This window comes from Lithobates pipiens, unplaced genomic scaffold (genome assembly GCF_037356315.1).
Source record: "Lithobates pipiens isolate NorthernLeopardFrog02 unplaced genomic scaffold, aLitPip1_a1.2 Scaffold_22, whole genome shotgun sequence".
Lineage (NCBI taxonomy): Eukaryota > Metazoa > Chordata > Amphibia > Anura > Ranidae > Lithobates > Lithobates pipiens.
In genome coordinates this window covers 167,135,778-167,154,121 of record NW_027507784.1, presented here as the reverse complement: position 1 = coordinate 167,154,121, position 18,344 = coordinate 167,135,778, and the positions used below count along the sequence as shown (strand labels likewise).

General features: G+C 43.8%; 1 protein-coding gene across 2 annotated transcripts in view; it reads left to right on the top strand.

Moving 5' to 3' along the window:
* Window positions 1–18,344, top strand: part of MPP4 (MAGUK p55 scaffold protein 4) — an 80,112-nt gene that overhangs the window by 43,343 nt on the left and 18,425 nt on the right. For both annotated transcript variants that reach the window (XM_077448584.1, XM_077448583.1), the window contains 5 exons: window positions 3,689–3,706; window positions 3,843–3,881; window positions 6,871–6,891; window positions 9,467–9,481; window positions 18,060–18,098. In XM_077448584.1, the coding sequence (XP_077304710.1) occupies window positions 3,689–3,706; window positions 3,843–3,881; window positions 6,871–6,891; window positions 9,467–9,481; window positions 18,060–18,098 (132 nt within the window). The remainder of the gene's footprint in view (window positions 1–3,688; window positions 3,707–3,842; window positions 3,882–6,870; window positions 6,892–9,466; window positions 9,482–18,059; window positions 18,099–18,344) is intronic.

Genomic DNA, 18,344 nt, shown 5'->3' with positions numbered 1-18,344 from the left:
AAATAGTTCTGGAGCAATTAGAACATTGAAAATTCCAGGTCAGAACATGTACCTCTTTTATGCATGAGGATTATTGATGAAGATTGAAGCCAGTTGGTTTATGTGGGCTATTATATTATTACTCCTTGCCATCTCACATTTATTAATCCTTTTAGGTTGCTTTGAAGAGGAAGGTAATGCAAATATTTTTTGATCTGTAGTAGTTCTTTCCTTTATTCTATGTATATTAATAAAACATAAAAGGTGGCACACCAATCAATATAAATTGTGTAACGAATATAAATCAAAAGTGCAGCTCTATTTAGAACAATATACTTCAAGTGACATAAATTAAGATATACCTGAGTCCTTGCAAAAGTGCACAAATAATATAAATAATAGTCCCAAAAAAGTGAAAATAACATAAACAGTCCCAAATAATGAATAAATAACTGGATGAAGATCTGCATCTGCAAAATTAGTTGGTTCTCCAAACACAAGCAAAATAGGTGAGTTGAAAGCTTTGGTGCATGAAGAGAACTATGGTTTAATTGGTATTGCTGAATCTTGGCTTCATTATTCACATGGCTGGGCTATTACTATTCCTGGCTATGCTCTCTTTTGGAGAGACAGGGTAAAAAGGAAAGGTAGTGATGTTAGTCTGTATGTAAGAAGTGATCTCAAAGTGAATGTGAAAATTAAAAAGGGCTGGGACAGTGATAATGGTGATTTTAACTACACTGAAATTGTCCGGAGTAACGACACTGCAGGAACAATTGAAGGGCAAATATTTATATACCTATTATAAGACAATTTTATGGTACAGTTCGTAGATGCCTCAACTAGGAATGATGCTCTGCTGGACCTGGTAATCCCCAACCATGCAGAGCTTATTTTTATAGTTTATAAAAGAAAATCTGGGTAGCAGTAACCATAACATGATTTCTTTTAATGTTAGCTGTAAACAACAAGCACATACTGGAGAGATAAAAACACTTCACTTTCAGAAATTTGAATTTTCCAAGGATGAGGGCTACTCTCCAAGTCTTAGACTGGGAGGCAATATTGGCATCGATGAACATAGAACAGAAATGGGAATTCTTCAAAAAGACTGTAAGTGAACACACTGCAAATTATATTCCCATGGGCGATACGTTTAAAAGGCAAAAAATAAAACCTATGTGGCTCATGGCCAAAGTTGAAAGAGCTATAAACAATAAAAGAAAAAAACTTTAAAATGTATAAACATGAAGGAACACTATCATGTTTAAATGTTAGAGTATAACCGAATATGTAAAAAGAAAATCAAGGCCACAAAAATTCAAAACGTCAGATTGCAAAAGAAAGTAGGACGAACCCCAAACATTCTTAAAATATAATAGTAGTAAAAAAGTGAGGTCTGAGCATCTAGGCCATTTACAAAACAATCTAGAGTGGGTGACTGCGGACAAAGAGAAGACAAATTTATTAATACCTTTTTCAGCTCTGTTTATACAAAGGAACATGGGGGAGCTCATGACCATAATGGGGATGATATTGCCACAGCCCCAAATGATACACAATAGCTCAAAATTGGCAGGGTCCAGAAATATTTAGAAAATAAAGGTGAATAAAGCACCTGGACTAGATGACATGCACCCATAGATCCTAAAAGAATTGTGCTCTGTCATTTCAAAGCCATTCTTTCTAATTTTTAGGGACTCTTTAATGACTGGAATAGTACCACTGGATTGGCGTTAAGCCAATGTGGTGCCTATATTTAAAAAGGGATCAAAGTCTTTACCAAGTAACTATAGACCTGTTAGTTTAACTTCTATAGTTGGGAAGATACTGGAGAGTTAAATTAAAAAAAAACAACATAGATAAGTTTTTGTTATAAAAAAATATTTTAAGCAACAGACAGCATGGATTCATGAAAGACAGAAGTTGTCACACAAATCTGATTTCGTTTTTTATGAGGAGGTGAGTAAAACCTTAGAAAAAGGAGTACAGTACAAAGTAAAACAGACCAGTAAAATGCACAAGTTCCAGCCCTCAATGGCCTCCACCAAGATATCCATGGGATGCAGATGTAGACCAATGGCCGTGCTGTGCTTCAGCTTTCAGCAAAACATCCGAAAAACTCAAACAAAAAGGAACAGCAGCACGGGATCCTCTTTAGCAAATTAAAAGTAATTTATTGCTCAAACAAAAATAGCATACTTACATGTTAGGTTCTTGACAATCAGCACGGGATTAGGTGGAAACGCCATAGGAAAGCTTGCGAATGTCAGCAAATGTGGTGTCATGCCGGTTCGAATACCATAACTGCTGACATTCGCAAGCTGTCCTATGGTGTTTCCACCTAATCCCATGCTTCTTGTCATGAACCTATCATGTAAGTGTGCTATTTTTGTTTGTGCTATAAATTACCTTTAGCCTGCTAACGAGGCTCTCGCACTGCTGTTCTCCTTTTTGTTGTTAGACAAAGGAGTGGCTGTGGACGTGGTATATTTGGATTTTGCAAAAGCGTTTGACACAGTTACCCACTTACGGCTAATTTGTAGGAATTACAGCCCTTTTAAAATTATGCTGGTTCATAAGGGGTTACATCCAAAAAGCTGCAAGATACCTCATGGACTTATCTGTTTTATTTACTATTTAAATTTTTATGAAGCACTGGAAGTCAAGCTATCAATATACTCCTAGAGCTCTGACATGAGAGATGAACTTTGCTACACAGCAGCCTCATTGTCCACCCCTTACCTCCACTGTTCATTTACAGTATACTTTGGATGGTTTCATATTATACAAAGTCTTTCATGAGAGGAGAGGGGCAGGTAGAGGAGCTGCGAATGATTCTGCAGCTGCAGGAAGAGAGATCCGAAGGTCCAGCATTGGAAGTTTAGCTATAGTTATAGCTGTACTTCCTGTGCTCAGTAAAATGTAATTGGTGAATAAAAGGGACATGTCCACGTGGCGGACAATACCTCATTGAACTTAAATCCTTATAAAAGAGCACATTTTTTTTAAATGCTGTAAATTCCTGGAGTTCTACCTTAAAGTTTGACTATTGGAAGAAAAATAACATATACAGTAAAGTCTGTCACTAGCATTAATAGCAGTTTTTTTTTTTTTAGCCTTGCCTGCAATTTAGGCTTATCGGCTGTTGACTCTGTCAGTAGATATGTTATTTTTCCACCCTCGATAACAAGTCAAGCTTTCCAGCAAAAGTGACAGTTACAGGTCGAGGTCAAACCATATAAGAAAGGGTGCTTACATTGGTCAGCTTTTATTCTTATGCTTTTAACCTTGTATCCAATAGAAAAAAAGCCTATTGCTGTAACTGCTAAGCGCTACCTGAAATTGGGCTTTAATTTGTTTTTCTGCCCTGTGCATAGGGTGACAACACTGCTTTGTGATTTCACTGATAAGTAAACTGCATTGTCACCCTATTACAGGAAGTGGAAAAATAACAGATCTAATGGCTGAACGGGTAATAAAACTATGTTATATAGGGGAGTCAGAAAAAAATGAATTCTTCTGTGTGAACCCAAATGACAGACGGCATCATACATGTTACTTCTGATTTTGCCACTTTAACTATATACAATATCCACATATGTATGGAAATGTATATAGCCGTTTTTTTCTGCTTGTACATATAATTCAGCTTCTTCAATCATAACACTCTTCCGCTTCTCTTTTTACAATTTCTTTGCCTAAAAAGTGAGCACTATAGGGGAAGGTAAGGGAATGAAAGGTTTTATTTATCTGTTTTTCTTTAAATTACAATAATAGTCTAGAGTGGTTTATTTTAATTTATCCCAGATTTCTAAAAATATTTCACTTGTATTTACGTCTTTTACTGCTTTCAATTATAGAGGAAGATATGAAGATAGATGAGAAGTGTGTTGAAGCTGGTAAGGACAAAACAAGTGTAACCCATGTGTTGTATAATATGCCTACATGCTTTTACATGAGAGAGCACAGTGTGACACTTTTTTCAAAAATGAGCAAATGTAGCGCTCGCCCCTGGTATGCCTGGTATGCCTCATGTTCTTTTCCCGATTATGTGCAACAGCCAGACACACAGCAACATCCTCTCTTCTGGCTCAATGAACACTCTATGGGTTGCCTTTTATTGGTAAATAACTTTGGTAGGGTGTAGGAAGCTATGGGATACTCTGGGAACACAGAACAGCAATCAGAGGACACCCCCCCCCCCCCCCACTTTATCACTACTGCTTAAGACAGTCCTTATAGCAATAGCCCAGAAGTAATGGACAATACTGGGGCAACCTCAGAAATGCAAGGCAAGCACTGGTCTGGGTGCACAAGGGATAGCAGCTGCAACAGTCACCAGGATCATACACTCAGGTCTGTACTCAGAATGTCCCTGGATACTTGGATGCCTCCTTCCAATACCAGCCATAAATGTATCCAGTGAACTCTTCAGACTGGATCCTCAGTGAAATATCTTTCTCAGCTTCAGGAATTCTTAGCAGAACAGGCCCCCCAGCTCTGTCACAGCTGGGACCTCGATAAACACATGATACATTTCAACTGGGGCTGGCCAGAAGGACAGCAGCCCTTCAGGCTGGGAACTTCTCCTCCTGGACAAGAACCAGGCTGCCTAAGACCCCAGATTATTTGTGCCAACGACTAGGATTGGCTGCGACAGCATAAATATTTAAGGTGATTATTTGCCATCCAGAAGATGGGAAAACAAACAAACCTGCAGCCTGCAGAGCCTAAAATAACCCAAAGCAATCACAAACTACTCTACTTGCTTTCCTAGCAACTTATCTAGGAGAATGCTACACAAAGAAAAGATAAGTCTACCCCCAGCAAAAATGAGGCAGAGCATGATCCCCCTCCCTTCGGAGACTGGGCCGCAGGCCAGTATTCCAACATGATAACGACCCCAAACATACCTCCAAGACGACTACTGCCTTGATAAAGAAGCTGAGGGTAAAGGTCATGGACTACAGTGATCTCCAGTTTTTATGGGGATTAGCCAGGTATCGCACATGCACTTACATTGCTCTAAGCTGGTCCAATGCAACTATGCAAAAGTATGCATATATAAACTTTGCCTATAATGTAAGAAATACGTTATAGCAAATTATAAATTTTCTCCATACACAAAGCATCACATCTTAAATTTTCCAATTTGGTTGTTAGAGCATCAAGTGACATATAAGCTTGAAAAAAGTTTAAAGGGTAACTCCACTTTCGTGGTGAGAAAAAAATAGCAAATAAAGAAAAAATAATATAGAGCATACAAGTGTGATACAAGACATATAATAATTGAATGTTATTATAAATTACCTTTCCTTTTTCAATCTGCAGCTCTGTAATTTTCTGAAAATGCAATGCAAATGGCTACCTGGAGGTGTTCTGTACTCCTCCCAGGAACATCATTTCCTGTTTGTGTGATTGCACACCAATTTTCCCAGAAGTCTGCCCTAAGATACAAGTAAGATTTTAGGCATCCCCTGCAACAAAAATGTCATTTTTGTCGAGATCCTTCCAATAGGAAATCACATCTATAGGGATGCAGACCCAGCAGCTTTCCTCATTAGAGCCCTGCAGATGCACAGCTAATTGATAATTATGAAATCATTCCCATTAGACTCACTTCCCCACATGGATACAGACAAACACACAGGTATTTCTTCAGAATAACAAAAGGTAGGAAGCTGCAACAAAGTTTGTTAAAATCCTTGTAATGTATGGTACATAGGTCACTTGAAATGCACAAAATCCTTGTAATGTGCATAAGGGAATGTTTTTTTTTTCTTCTCAACAAAAGTGGAGTCACGCTTTAAAAAAAAACAAAAGATTGAAAACTGGTAGATGATTAGCTCGTACAGTGACAGCTTACTGGTTTCCTGAAAAAACACAGCTAAATATAATATGTAAAAAAAATATATAAAAAAATGCATGTAAAAGCAGGTAACTGCATTTTTTTATGCACACAGTTTTGAACCTGCCCTAAAAAAATGAAACAAAATCAGATGTGTTTGTTCGACTATGAAGATGAAATGGATTACATTTCTAGTTACAAGCCAGAATGATCATAGGAACATAACACACACAGCAGATAACCTCCTAGGGGAAGCACTCTCCTGAGTTGGAAACCTTGTGGGCGCGCTCCTGAGTCCATCATTCGGCGTCCATAGCCGTCAATGTATGACTCGGCCCCGCCCCCCAGCGCCCGCGTCATTGGTTTTGATAGCAGAGCAGCCATTGGCTCCCGCTGCTGTCAATCAATCTAGCCAATCAGGACACGAGGCACCGGCTAGAGCTGGTGTGCTCATTCCCAGCATGCGAAAAAGAGAGTTCAGGTAAGTAAAATAGGGGCACTGGGTGGCTACTGCACTGAAAGTGGTTTTTCAACTCATGCATAGAATGTATTAAGGTGAAAAACCACAAAGGTTTACAACCCCTTTAAAGATATGGCTAAAGAAATGTTGTTTTTGTCGCCTTGTGTAAGGGGTTATTCACACCAGGTAGGACTGTGTTGGGCAGCTATTCCAGAGCAGTCCCACCGCAAGACAGCATGCAGTGCTTTTTTTCAGTGCAGCACAGTGCAAGGCAATCTACCTCCTTGCATCGTGCTGAGACCAATAGAACTTGATGAAATGTCACTGTGTAACATTTCAATAAAGTTTGTTTAAGAAAAAAGTATGTGGTGTGATATGCCACGATTGGCGCATTAACACTGTCATCCAACTGTACATCAGCAGCTGCGTTGCAACATAGTGGCTGGTGTGAACCAGCCCGTAACCTGTATGTGATGATGCTACATATACCAAATGAAACGTGACAATATTTAAATTTTGAGTTGTGGTATGCTGCTAATGCTAATGTATTTATTTTGCAAACTGCTGAATAAAACATCAGATGAGGAAACATTTGAGTCAGGTAATACTGTATACATCGCTGTACATATTTAGATTTTGCTTCATATATTTTTGATGCAGTATTTCAATATTCAGTGACAATATTATTATTATCATTAATAATAATATTATCTGTTTTATTGACCAGTCACATGTCTGAGTGAAAATTAGGATCTAATGTATATATTGAAGTCACATAAAATCATACGGACTACGGAGCTGATGAACTAAACAGTAAAGGATTGATTTTAAAACTGGACTCCATTTGCTTCAAATAACCAGTTGGGTTCAGGTCCAATGCATGTACCCTTGTGACTACCACTAACTTTGAGTACTGTATGTAAAAATCAGTAATTCAGAAAGGAAAGCTTGCATGAACCCTGGGCAGGTCGTGCAGTGAAAAATATGTTTAACAACCTTATTTGTATATGGGTCTATAATAACCTGTGATACACATGACATAGGAGTTTGCATCACAGATCAGAGATTGCCATTCACGCGGACACATTGCCTCCCAATGACAATGATGTTGCATTACTCCTCCCACACTGACACCAATGATGGGGCATCATTTCTCCCACTGACAACCATCAAAGGGCACAATTCCTCCCAATAACACCATTGATGGCGTACTATTATCTATATATCCCACATACAGCAGTGGTGAGACACTTACTATAACTCATACCAGACCTGGGTCACTATTGTAATGGAATGGTTTCCCACACTCCACTTGAGTGCTTCCATCATATACTACTTCCTCCAGTCTGGAGATAGATATAAGATATTACAGCCACATATTGCAACCAAGAACTAGGCATGACTTGTTTGGCCAAAAAGCTGGAACAAATTTATTTGAGCAAACTAACACAGGATATATACACCACAGGAGGACATCCCCCTCCTGATCATATTACCCTAACAATACAAACTGCACATACTATAAACATTACATTACGTTTGTAAGTCAGTTACCAGTACTATAGAAGGGATGGACTGCACCTAAATGAGGAGAGTGCAGATCTGCTGGGAGTAAAGATCGGCAAAAAGTTAGTGAGGTTTTTAGGCACCGGGGGGGTTGCAGAGGTAGAGTTAGTCAGCACGGAACATATTACAGAGGGTAGTATTGGGGATATTAGTGGTAGGTTGACACGGATGTGGAAATACAGGACAATTTAGGAAACAGCAATCACAGGTCAATTGGCTTCAGTATAAATCACACAAATAGGAAACATAAGGGGAATACAAAGACACTGAATTTCAAAAGAGACAACTTCCCTAAACTACGAACCTTGCTAGAAGGTATAAATTGGAATAAAGTCTTGGCAACAAAGAACACGGAGGAGAGATGGGTTAGTTTTAAGAGCATATTAAATAAGGGCATTAGCCAGTGCATCCCATTGGGTATTAAATTTAAAGGAGCGAACAAAAGTCCTGGGTGGCTTAACTCCAATGTAAAAATGCATATAAAAGCAAAGGAGAAGGCCTTCAGAAAATACAAGGTTTAGGGATCATCATCAGCATTCAGTGCCCACCCAGACAGAAACAATAGGCGAATGGGAATTCACACCTAGACAATGCTTTGATTAATCAGGATTTCACTACAGGTCAGACTTGCTGTCACCGAGCTTCATGCAGTGTAATACACATTATCATAAGTATAAACACAGAACAACTTCAGACAATAGCAGGAGACCTACTTTCAATGAACACATTATGTCAGGGGGTTTGCTGATGACATCAGCATCTGCTGTGAGTCCCACGGTGTGGAGCAGTCCTAGCTGGGAATGTGGCATCTAGGCCCTTAACACGGACCCCAGGCTTAGAGTCCCAGAGTATGTGTGTCTTGGGGAGACATGGACTTGAATCCAAAGTAACAATACCACTCCATATATCCCCTCTCCCCCGGTATACACCTTCCAAAGAGTAGAGTTCCTTTAAATACCAGGGCCATAGTCAGTGGGTGAGAGGCTTGCTCCCAGTCCTCTCCAAAAGCCCCTGTCCTGGCTAGGTCTGTCACAACTATAACCTCTACTGATACCAACAATGTGGCGCTATTCCTCTCTCTGTGTTCAAAGACTGGGCACTATTCCTTGCACTGGCACCAACAATGGGATCAGTTTTCCTCTTACTGATGCCCACAAAGGGCCAATATTCCTTCCACTGATACCAACTAGGGGGCACCATTCCTGCCACTTATACCAACTATGGGGCACTATTCCTTGCACTTAAACCAACAATAGGGTATTATTACCCCAAGCCCGATTAAGCAGAGGTGCTAGGTCAATGTTTGCTCCCATTGGCCACCAATTCTGGGGCACTTTGTTACTCCCACTAAGCCTGGGTTATTGTTTATTCCCACTGATGCCAGGGCATTTTCTACTCCCACTGGCCAAAGTAAGGCCACCCTAAAGTCCTATGAACTTGGAACTCACCCTTTAATTAGAAAATTTGAGGACCCCTTCCACTGCATTCAGACTTATATATCCCAGGATCTAAAGCCCCAGTGGTAATATAACTAGAACTATGATTAAATGGTTGGTGTACAACGCATACTATTGTGCTAACAATTGTATATTTGGTTCTTTACCTTGCAGAGGAGCTAAAAGGAGGTAAGATGAATCATTTCCCATTTTGGTGAGATCTTTATCAAAGGTTTTTAGGTTTCCACGGGTATATCAACTGATGCATCACATATCATGTCACAATTCAGGGTCTAGTAGCTAACCACTCTGAACTGTTATTATGGCCAAGTGACCATATTAACCGCTTGCCGACCAGCCGCCGTCATTATGCTGCGGCAGGTTGGCATGATCCCATGAACCGTCGTAGCTGTATGTCTGTCCCTTTAAGCGGGATAGCAGGCACGCATGCGCCGTCTGCTGTACTGCGGAGGTGCTGATGCAACGTGGCCAGTGGTCGCGATGACTACGGGCCATGCGTGATCACGGGCACAAGAGGCAGAACAGGGACGTGTGCGTGTAAACACACAAATTCCTGTTCTGTGAGGAGAGGCAGATCGTGGGTTCCTATTGGCTGGGAACCAAGATCTGTCATTTCCTCCAGTCACTTCCATCCCCCTACAGTTAGAACAAACACTAGGGAAGACTGTTAAGCCCTTGATCATCCCTAGTGTTAACCTCTTCCCTGCCAGTGACATTTACACAGTTATTAGTAAATTTTTATAGCACTGATAGCTGTATAATTGTCAATGGTCCCAAAAATGGGTCAAAAGTGTCCGATCTGTCCGGCATATTGTCGCAGTCCCGATAAAAATCGCTGATCATCTCCATTACTAGTAAAAAATAAAATATTAATAAAAATGCCATAAATCTTTCCCCTATTTTGCATATATAACTTTTGCACAAACCAATCTATGTATATACGCTTATTGCGATTTTTATAACCAAAAATATGTAGAAAAATACATATCGGCCTAAACTGAGAGAAAAATTTGCTTTTAAAAAAAAAAAATTGGGGATATTTATTACAGCAAAAAGTACAAAATATTGTGCCTTTTTTCAAAATAGTTTTTTTTAAATTTTGTTTATAGTGCTAAAAATAAAAACCGCAGAGATGATCAAATGCCACCAAATGAAATCTCTATTTGGGAAAAAAAGGGCGCTAATTTTGTGTGGGTACAACGTTGCACAGCCGCGCAATTGTCAGTTAAAGCGACGCAGTGCCGTATCGCAAAAAATGGCCTGGTCATTGAGCAGCCAAATCTTCCGTGCTGATGTGGTTAAGGGTACAAAGTAATTAAAGGATGAGAACAGAGGGTAGAAAAGGGCATTTTCAGCCCTGATTTTTTTACAATAATGTCAGATTTTTTATTTTCACACTGAGGAGCTTTACAGGCACTACAGCGCTAAAAATAGCACCTGTGTAGCGCCTGTAAAGAGCCTCTCCTGTGTTTCCAGTGTGAAATCCCGAGGGCTTTCACACTGGAGGGGTGTGCTTTGCAGGACGAGGAGCGGTCTATTCACATCTCCTAAAGCGCCCCTTCCCATTGAAAACAATGGGGCAGCGCCACTAAATAGCGGCACTATGCTGGCAGTTTTAACCCTTTTACGGGCGCTAGCGGGGATTAAAACCACCCCGCTAGCGGGCGAAAAGCGCCCTCTAAAAGGACAGTAAAGTGCCTCTAAATATAGCACCGCTTTACTGCCCACGCCCACAACGCCCCTGTCTGAAAGTAGCCTTAAGACTAGAAGGACAAAATACAATTTTCATGCATTTTCTGGTCTTGACCCTGACTGAGATTTTAGATTACCTTTAGTGTCATGTTGAAAAAAGCTAACAACAGAGCCAGTTGTCATTTTGTTTTATCATGACTCTTTTTCTCCAAAGTCATAAAAATAATTCTTTCCATTAGCCAAGATTAGAATTCTTTCCAGCAGATGAGACTAAATATTCTGAATGAACCCTTTGCACCCATACATATTTTTAGCAAACGTTTGCATTAAAAAGGGATTTTTGGCTTACATATATTGCAATACATGTTCAGGCCATCAGACTGTGTTAAAGTGATTTCTCTCTCTGGCCAGTGCCACTGCCTACTATACTTTGAAAAATTCTAAATACTTACATGCTCATAGCATACTTTAATCAAGATATAGTGCCAATATGGGGCACAGGTGGGCAAGAGCTACTGACCCAGGTCTAGTCACTGACCTGTAGTGATGGATGAACTTCCGACGGGACGTTTAGCAAACGAGGACCGCGAACGTGGCTGATAGTTTGCGAACCGTAACGTTCGTGGCGGGCCCCATTGACTTCAATGGGAGGCGAACTTTGCAAACCTACAGGTTAAATTTGCAGCCACAAAATAATTACTAGCTGTGCAAACATAGTCCCACCACATGGCCAATGACATAACACATGTATGAGGTGAATCTGGGATCGACAACTACAAGCATTCTTTTTTTATATGTGAAATTGTTGTGACAATTCAGGACTGTGGAGCGCATGAAGGCAATGGAGGAGAGGGAAGGACAGGGTAGGCAAAGAAGAGGGTGCAGGAGATGATCACCAGCAGCGTGACATACAGCAATGACACCTGCACCGTGATAGAGTGATCTGACACCAGCACCGTGATAGAGAGCACTGATATCAGCAGCGTGACATAAAGCACTGACACCAGCACCGTGATATACAGCACTGACATCAGCAGCGTGACATACGGCAATGACACCTGCACTGTGATAGAGTGATCTGACACCTGCACCGTGATAGAGTGATCTGACACCAGCACCGTGATAGAGAGCACGGACATCAGCAGCGTGACATAAAGCACTGACACCAGCACCATGATATAAAGCACTGACACCAGCACCGTGATAGAGAGCACTGACATCAGCAGTGTGACATACATCAATGACACCTGCACCGTGATAGAGTGATCTGACACCAGCACCGTGATAGAGAGCACTGATATCAGCAGCGTGACATAAAGCACTGACACCAGCACCGTGATATACAGCACTGACACCAGCACCGTGATATACAGCACTGATATCAGCAGCGTGACATACGGCAATGACACCTGCACTGTGATAGAGTGATCTGACACCTGCACCGTGATAGAGTGATCTGACACCAGCACCATGATAGAGAGCACTGACATCAGCAGCGTGACATAAAGCACTGACACCAGCACCGTGATATAAAGCACTGACACCAGCACCGTGATAGAGAGCACTGACATCAGCAGTGTGACATACATCAATGACACCTGCACCGTGATAGAGTGATCTGACACCAGCATCGTGATAGAGAGCACTGACATCAGCAGCGTGACATAAAGCACTGACACCAGCACCGTGATATACAGCACTGACACCAGCACCGTGATATACAGCACTGACACCTGCACCGTAAGCAGCCCCAGGAGGAAGTCAGCATAGCACAGGGATGGTGGGAGCCCCTCATAATGAGCATAGCACAGGGATGGTGGGAGCCCCTCATAATGAGCATAGCACAGGGATGGTGGGAGCCCCTCATAATATGCACAGCAGAGGTACAGCCCCAGGAGGAAGTCAGCACAGCACAGGGATGGTGGGAGCCCCTCATAATAAGCAGCCCCAGGAGGATGTCAGCATAGCACAGGGATGGTGGGAGCCCCTCATAATAAGCAGCCCCAGGAGGAAGTCAGCACAGCACAGGGATGGTGGGAGCCCCTCATAATGAGCATAGCACAGGGATGGTGGGAGCCCCTCATAATATGCACAGCAGAGGTACAGCCCCAGGAGGAAGTCAGCACAGCACAGGGATGGTGGGAGCCCCTCATAATAAGCAGCCCCAGGAGGATGTCAGCATAGCACAGGGATGGTGGGAGCCCCTCATAATAAGCAGCCCCAGGAGGAAGTCAGCACAGCACAGGGATGGTGGGAGCCCCTCATAATGAGCATAGCACAGGGATGGTGGGAGCCCCTCATAATATGCACAGCAGAGGTACAGCCCCAGGAGGAAGTCAGCACAGCACAGGGATGGTGGGAGCCCCTCATAATGAGCATAGCACAGGGATGGTGGGAGCCCCTCATAATATGCACAGTAGAGGTACAGCCCCAGGAGGAAGTCAGCACAGCACAGGGATGGTGGGAGCCCCTCATAATAAGCAGCCCCAGGAGGAAGTCAGCACAGGGATGGTGGGAGCCCCTCATAATAAGCAGCCCCAGTAGAAATATGACACCGCTCAACCTCTTCAAACAGGAGGGTACGGGCATATAGTACGGTGTGCTTTTTTTGGACAAGGAAGTGAGCCAAATGAAGAAAGAAGGTCTGTGTGCTCGATTAAAAAAATTGTTTATAGACATATACATGATCTACTGGTCACATGTTTTGAATTCCTCCGAGATCCATGCCTCATTCATTTTTAGAAATGTGAGGTAGTTAACACTGTCGTGAGCTAGGACACTGGACGAGGGGCAAGCCAACAGTTCGATTGCAAATTGGGCAAGCTCTGGCCAGAGGTCAAGCCTGCCCACCCAATAGTCCAGGGGTTCATCACTCCTCAGAGCGTCCACATTGGCCGTTAACCCGATGTAGTCGGACACCTGACGGTCTAGGCGTTCCCTGATGTTGGATCCGGATGACACCTGTCGATGGGTCGGCTGAAAGAATGACCTCATATCTGAAGTCACCAACACATCTTCAAACCGGCCTCTTCTTGCAGGCGCTGTTGGATTGGTACCCGCAACTCCTCTGGGAGTGGGAATTGCTCCTCTGCCAGCGCACGCAAAAGCAGAATGCAGCATTTCTCGAAGCAAGGCCTGGAAGTGCTCCTTTCTGACAGCCCTCTGTGACGGCGTTAACATTTCCGCCATTTTATGTTTGTAACGGGGGTCTAAGTACGTTGCCACCCAGTACTGGTCCTTGACCCTTATGCTTTTTATACGGGGGTCCCTATTAAAACACTGGAGCATGAAGGCCCCCATTTGCACTAAACTGGAAGCGGTGTGGTGGCCTGGCTCCTGCTCATCATCCAGGATAATGTCGTCCTCTTCATTCTCCTCTCCCCATCCACGCACAACAACAGGGATCCCAGAAAGGTTTAAAGAATGCTCTTCTTGCTCCTCCTCATCCGCCCCGGCACCATCCTCCTCTGACTCCTCTTCAGACTCCTGTTGTTGACTTGTTTCAGATAGAGTAGCCCCCCCTGAGAATTCATCCAGCATTTCAACTTCCTCATCTTCCCGCTCCTGCTCCTCCACAGCTTGATCAATGACACGACGCAATGCACGCTCCATAAAGAAGGCATAAGGTACCATGTCACTGATGGCGCCATGGCTGCGACTGACCAGTCTCCTCAAATGGCCGCAGAAGTCTGCATGCGTCACGCATGAGCAGCCACTGGCTCGGTGAAAAAAAAAACAGCTCCCCAGAACCTGTTCTGCCGCAGAGTTCATACAGGTAGACGTCAACTGCACGTTTCTGCCGGAGCAGCCTATCAAGCATATAGAAGGTTGAGTTCCATCGCGTTGGGCAATCGCAAATAAGACGTCTGACCGGCAGATTGTGTCGCCGCTGAATGTCAGCAAGGCGAGCCATGGCCGTGTAAGATCATCTGAAATGGGCCGAGATTTTCCTTGCCTGCCGCAAGATGTCCTGGACCCCAGGGTATTTGACAACGAATCGCTGCACGACCAAGTTTAAGACGTGTGCCATGCATGGCACGTACTTCATTTTGCCCTGTTTCAATGCGCTAAGCAGATTGGCACCGTTGTCACACACCACTTTACCAACTGTCAAATTGAGCGGTGTTAGCCACTGATCTGCCTGTGAACGCAAAGCTGAAAGGAGTGCCGGGCCAGTGTGGCTCTTGGCTTCCAGGCACAACAGACGCAGCACGGCATGGCAACGTCTCACCTGGCATGTCGAATAGGTTCTGGGGAGCTTGGGCGGCTCAGCGGAAGAGACGCTAGCAGCGGAAAAGGAGGAGTCAGCTGAGGAGGAGAGGGAGGAGGATGGAGTAGGAGGAGGAGGAGAAGAAGAGCCAGGCCTGCATGCAATGCGTGGCGGTAAAACCAAATATACACAGGTGCCACGGGTTACATGCTTGACGGCCGTCAGAAGGTTCACCAGTGGGCAGTAAAAGTGATATACCTTCCCTGCCCGTGTTTGCTAGACCACGTGTCTGTGGTCAGATGTATCTTGGCACCGACACTGTGTGCCAGAGATACATTCACTTGCCGCTGAACATGGCCATATAGCTCTGGGATGCCCTTCTGTGAGAAATACTTCCTTCCTGGGACCTTCCATTGTGGTGTTCCAATGGCCACAAATTTTCGAAAGGCCTCCGAGTCCACCAGTTTATATGGCAGTAGTTGGCGGGCTATCAGTTCTGACAAGCCAGCCGTCAACCGTTGGGCAAGAGGGTTATCCGGCGTCATCATTTTTTTACGCTCGAACATTAGGCCCACGGAAGCCTGCCTTTTTGCAGAAAAACGTGAGCTTGGCGTGATGGAAGGTGGAGTGGAGGACAATTGTGAGGAGAGAGGAGAAGGAGGAGTAGAAGACGAGGCTGGACGGTGAGAGCCTGGAGTGTGGCTTTGTGTGTTCCGTTGCTCCCACTTGGCTCGGTGATGGCTGCTCATGTGCCTTCTTAAGGCGGTCGTCCCTAGGTGAGTGTTGGGCTTACCGCAACAAATGCGTTGACTGCAAAGATTGCAGATGGCAACGCTATTGTCAGCAGCGGACACGTTAAAAAAAGCCCACACTGCGGAGCCATGTGCCGGTGTCCTGGGAGCGCCAGATGTGACCGTACATGGTCGATGACTCGCTCCTGATACATTTGCAGTCTGCTTTGTCCCTCCAGTGCAATGTAAGTTATTCCTGCTTCTCCTCCCTATCTGCTGTTCCATATCTCCCTCTGAACTCCCCTCCTCTTCCTCTCTTGTGGGCACCCACGTGACATCACTAGACACGTCATCATCGACGTCACCTTCCCCACCGCTATAAGTAGAGATCTCGGAGTAGGCAGCAACACCGGGGACCAACCTCCTCCTTGGGCTGATCTGGGTACTGTCATCAGACTGCTGAGTAGCGGTTGTTGCTACCTCCTCTTCCTGATCCAATACCAAGAGTGGCTGCGCATCAGAAATGTCTTGATATGGATCGGAAAATAATTCCTGTGACTCAAGCGGAAGGTATATGGTGGTGGTGGTGTTGTTGGTGGTAGTGTCTTTGGGGGTGCACATAGCAGAGAGTGAAGAAGAGGGTGCAGATCGAGAGGATGAGGAGGGTGCAGAAGAGTAAGGCTGAGTGAGCCACTCAACCAAGTCTGGTGCGTCCTTTAAAGTAATTGAACGCACCTTCTGCAACTTCCCACTTTGGCTCAAGCCTGTTGCTCCTGCCCTACCCCTACTACCCCTGCGGAAGGGCCTGCCTCTTCCTCTGACTGTCATTTTTTAAATGACCCTGTGACAAAACTCTCAGTCCCTATACTGATAAAGGACTGCTGCAGTATAGGGCAGCAGTCAGCAGTAGTGCACCTCAACCCTATGTATTGTGGACCTATACCAGTCCTTAAGGAATAGCAGATTGTACCTCACTCAACCCTATGTACTGTAGCACCCTAGACCTTACCAGTCCTTATAAGGACCTTTGTGGAACAAGTAGGTTGTGAATGATTAGCAGACTGTACCTCAGTCCCTATACTGATAAAGGACTACTGCAGCAGAAGGGCAGCAGTCAAGTATAATATTCTTTCTATATTTGGAAGAAAGAATATTATACGTGTACAAGCCTATTACCATACCAGTCCTGAAAAGAACCTTTGTGGACCTAATAGTAACAGCTACTGATTAAGCTGACTGTCCCTCACTGCCTCACACACAGCTTCCTGCCTGTCCCTATTTAAACTGACAAAACAGAGGCTGCTGGAACAATAACTTGAATAGCACTTTTGTGGACCTAATAGTAACAGCTAATGATTAAACTGACTGTCCCTGCAGCACACAGCGTACTGTCCCTCTCTCTACACTGACAAGAGACAGGCTGCTGCAACAATCAGTAGCACAGCAGTGCCTCAACCCTATATCCTGAACTACACCTAACACCTATACCAGTCCTGAAAAGAACTTTTGTGGACCAAATAGCTAGCGATTTGGGTCACTGCAATCTCTCCCTGCTCCACACAGCAACCTCTCCCTATAGTGACAGAAGAAAGAATGTAAAATGGCCGCCGGATCGGGTCTATTTATAAGTTAGGGGGAATGTCCAAGTGTCCATGTGCTGTAATGTCTCAATAGGCTGTCCTGTACCTCATGATGGATGTGTCATCATAGGTCAAAGTTCTTTTACACAGTAAACACGGAAGTCCGCCGGGCGAACGGCGGCAATAGTCCGCCGATCGGGCGGACGGCGAACAGCCGAAATTCGCCGCAAAACGACCGCCGGGCGAACCGTTCGGCCATCCCTACTAACCTGCACTGGAAAAAAAAAGTCTGAGAATCAACCCTATAGCTCTCAAATCAGCAGGGGGCGTTTCAGACCTCTGCAGAGGGACCACTGCTACAATACAGAAAGCAAGAGTTGTTTTCTGTAGCGTGCTGACAGGGCAAAGACTTTGCCATTCAGCCTGTGGCTGCTTCCTAAAGAAAAATAAACTGGAAGACTTTGCACCTCTTTTGCTTCATATTCTATTAACTGTCACTTTTTTTTTTTTTTTACATGGCTCTCCACATTAAGAAGAGGAAGAATTTGGTTATGGGTCAGGATATGTTATTGGTATGTATGAAATGTGTTATTGCAATGGACTGTGGATCAATCTCAGCATCACATGTGGGCATTACCTAGGGCAGTCAGCATGCAGACTGACATCTAACCATCAGGGTGTTTTGATATATCTCCTCCCAAGAGCCCACTGTTAACCTTTAAAGTCTATATTTCTGATTTATTAATCAGAAGATATGATATGGGTTTAAAAGAGAATTCTATTGACAAGGGAAAGAAAGGTTTAACATAACACCATTT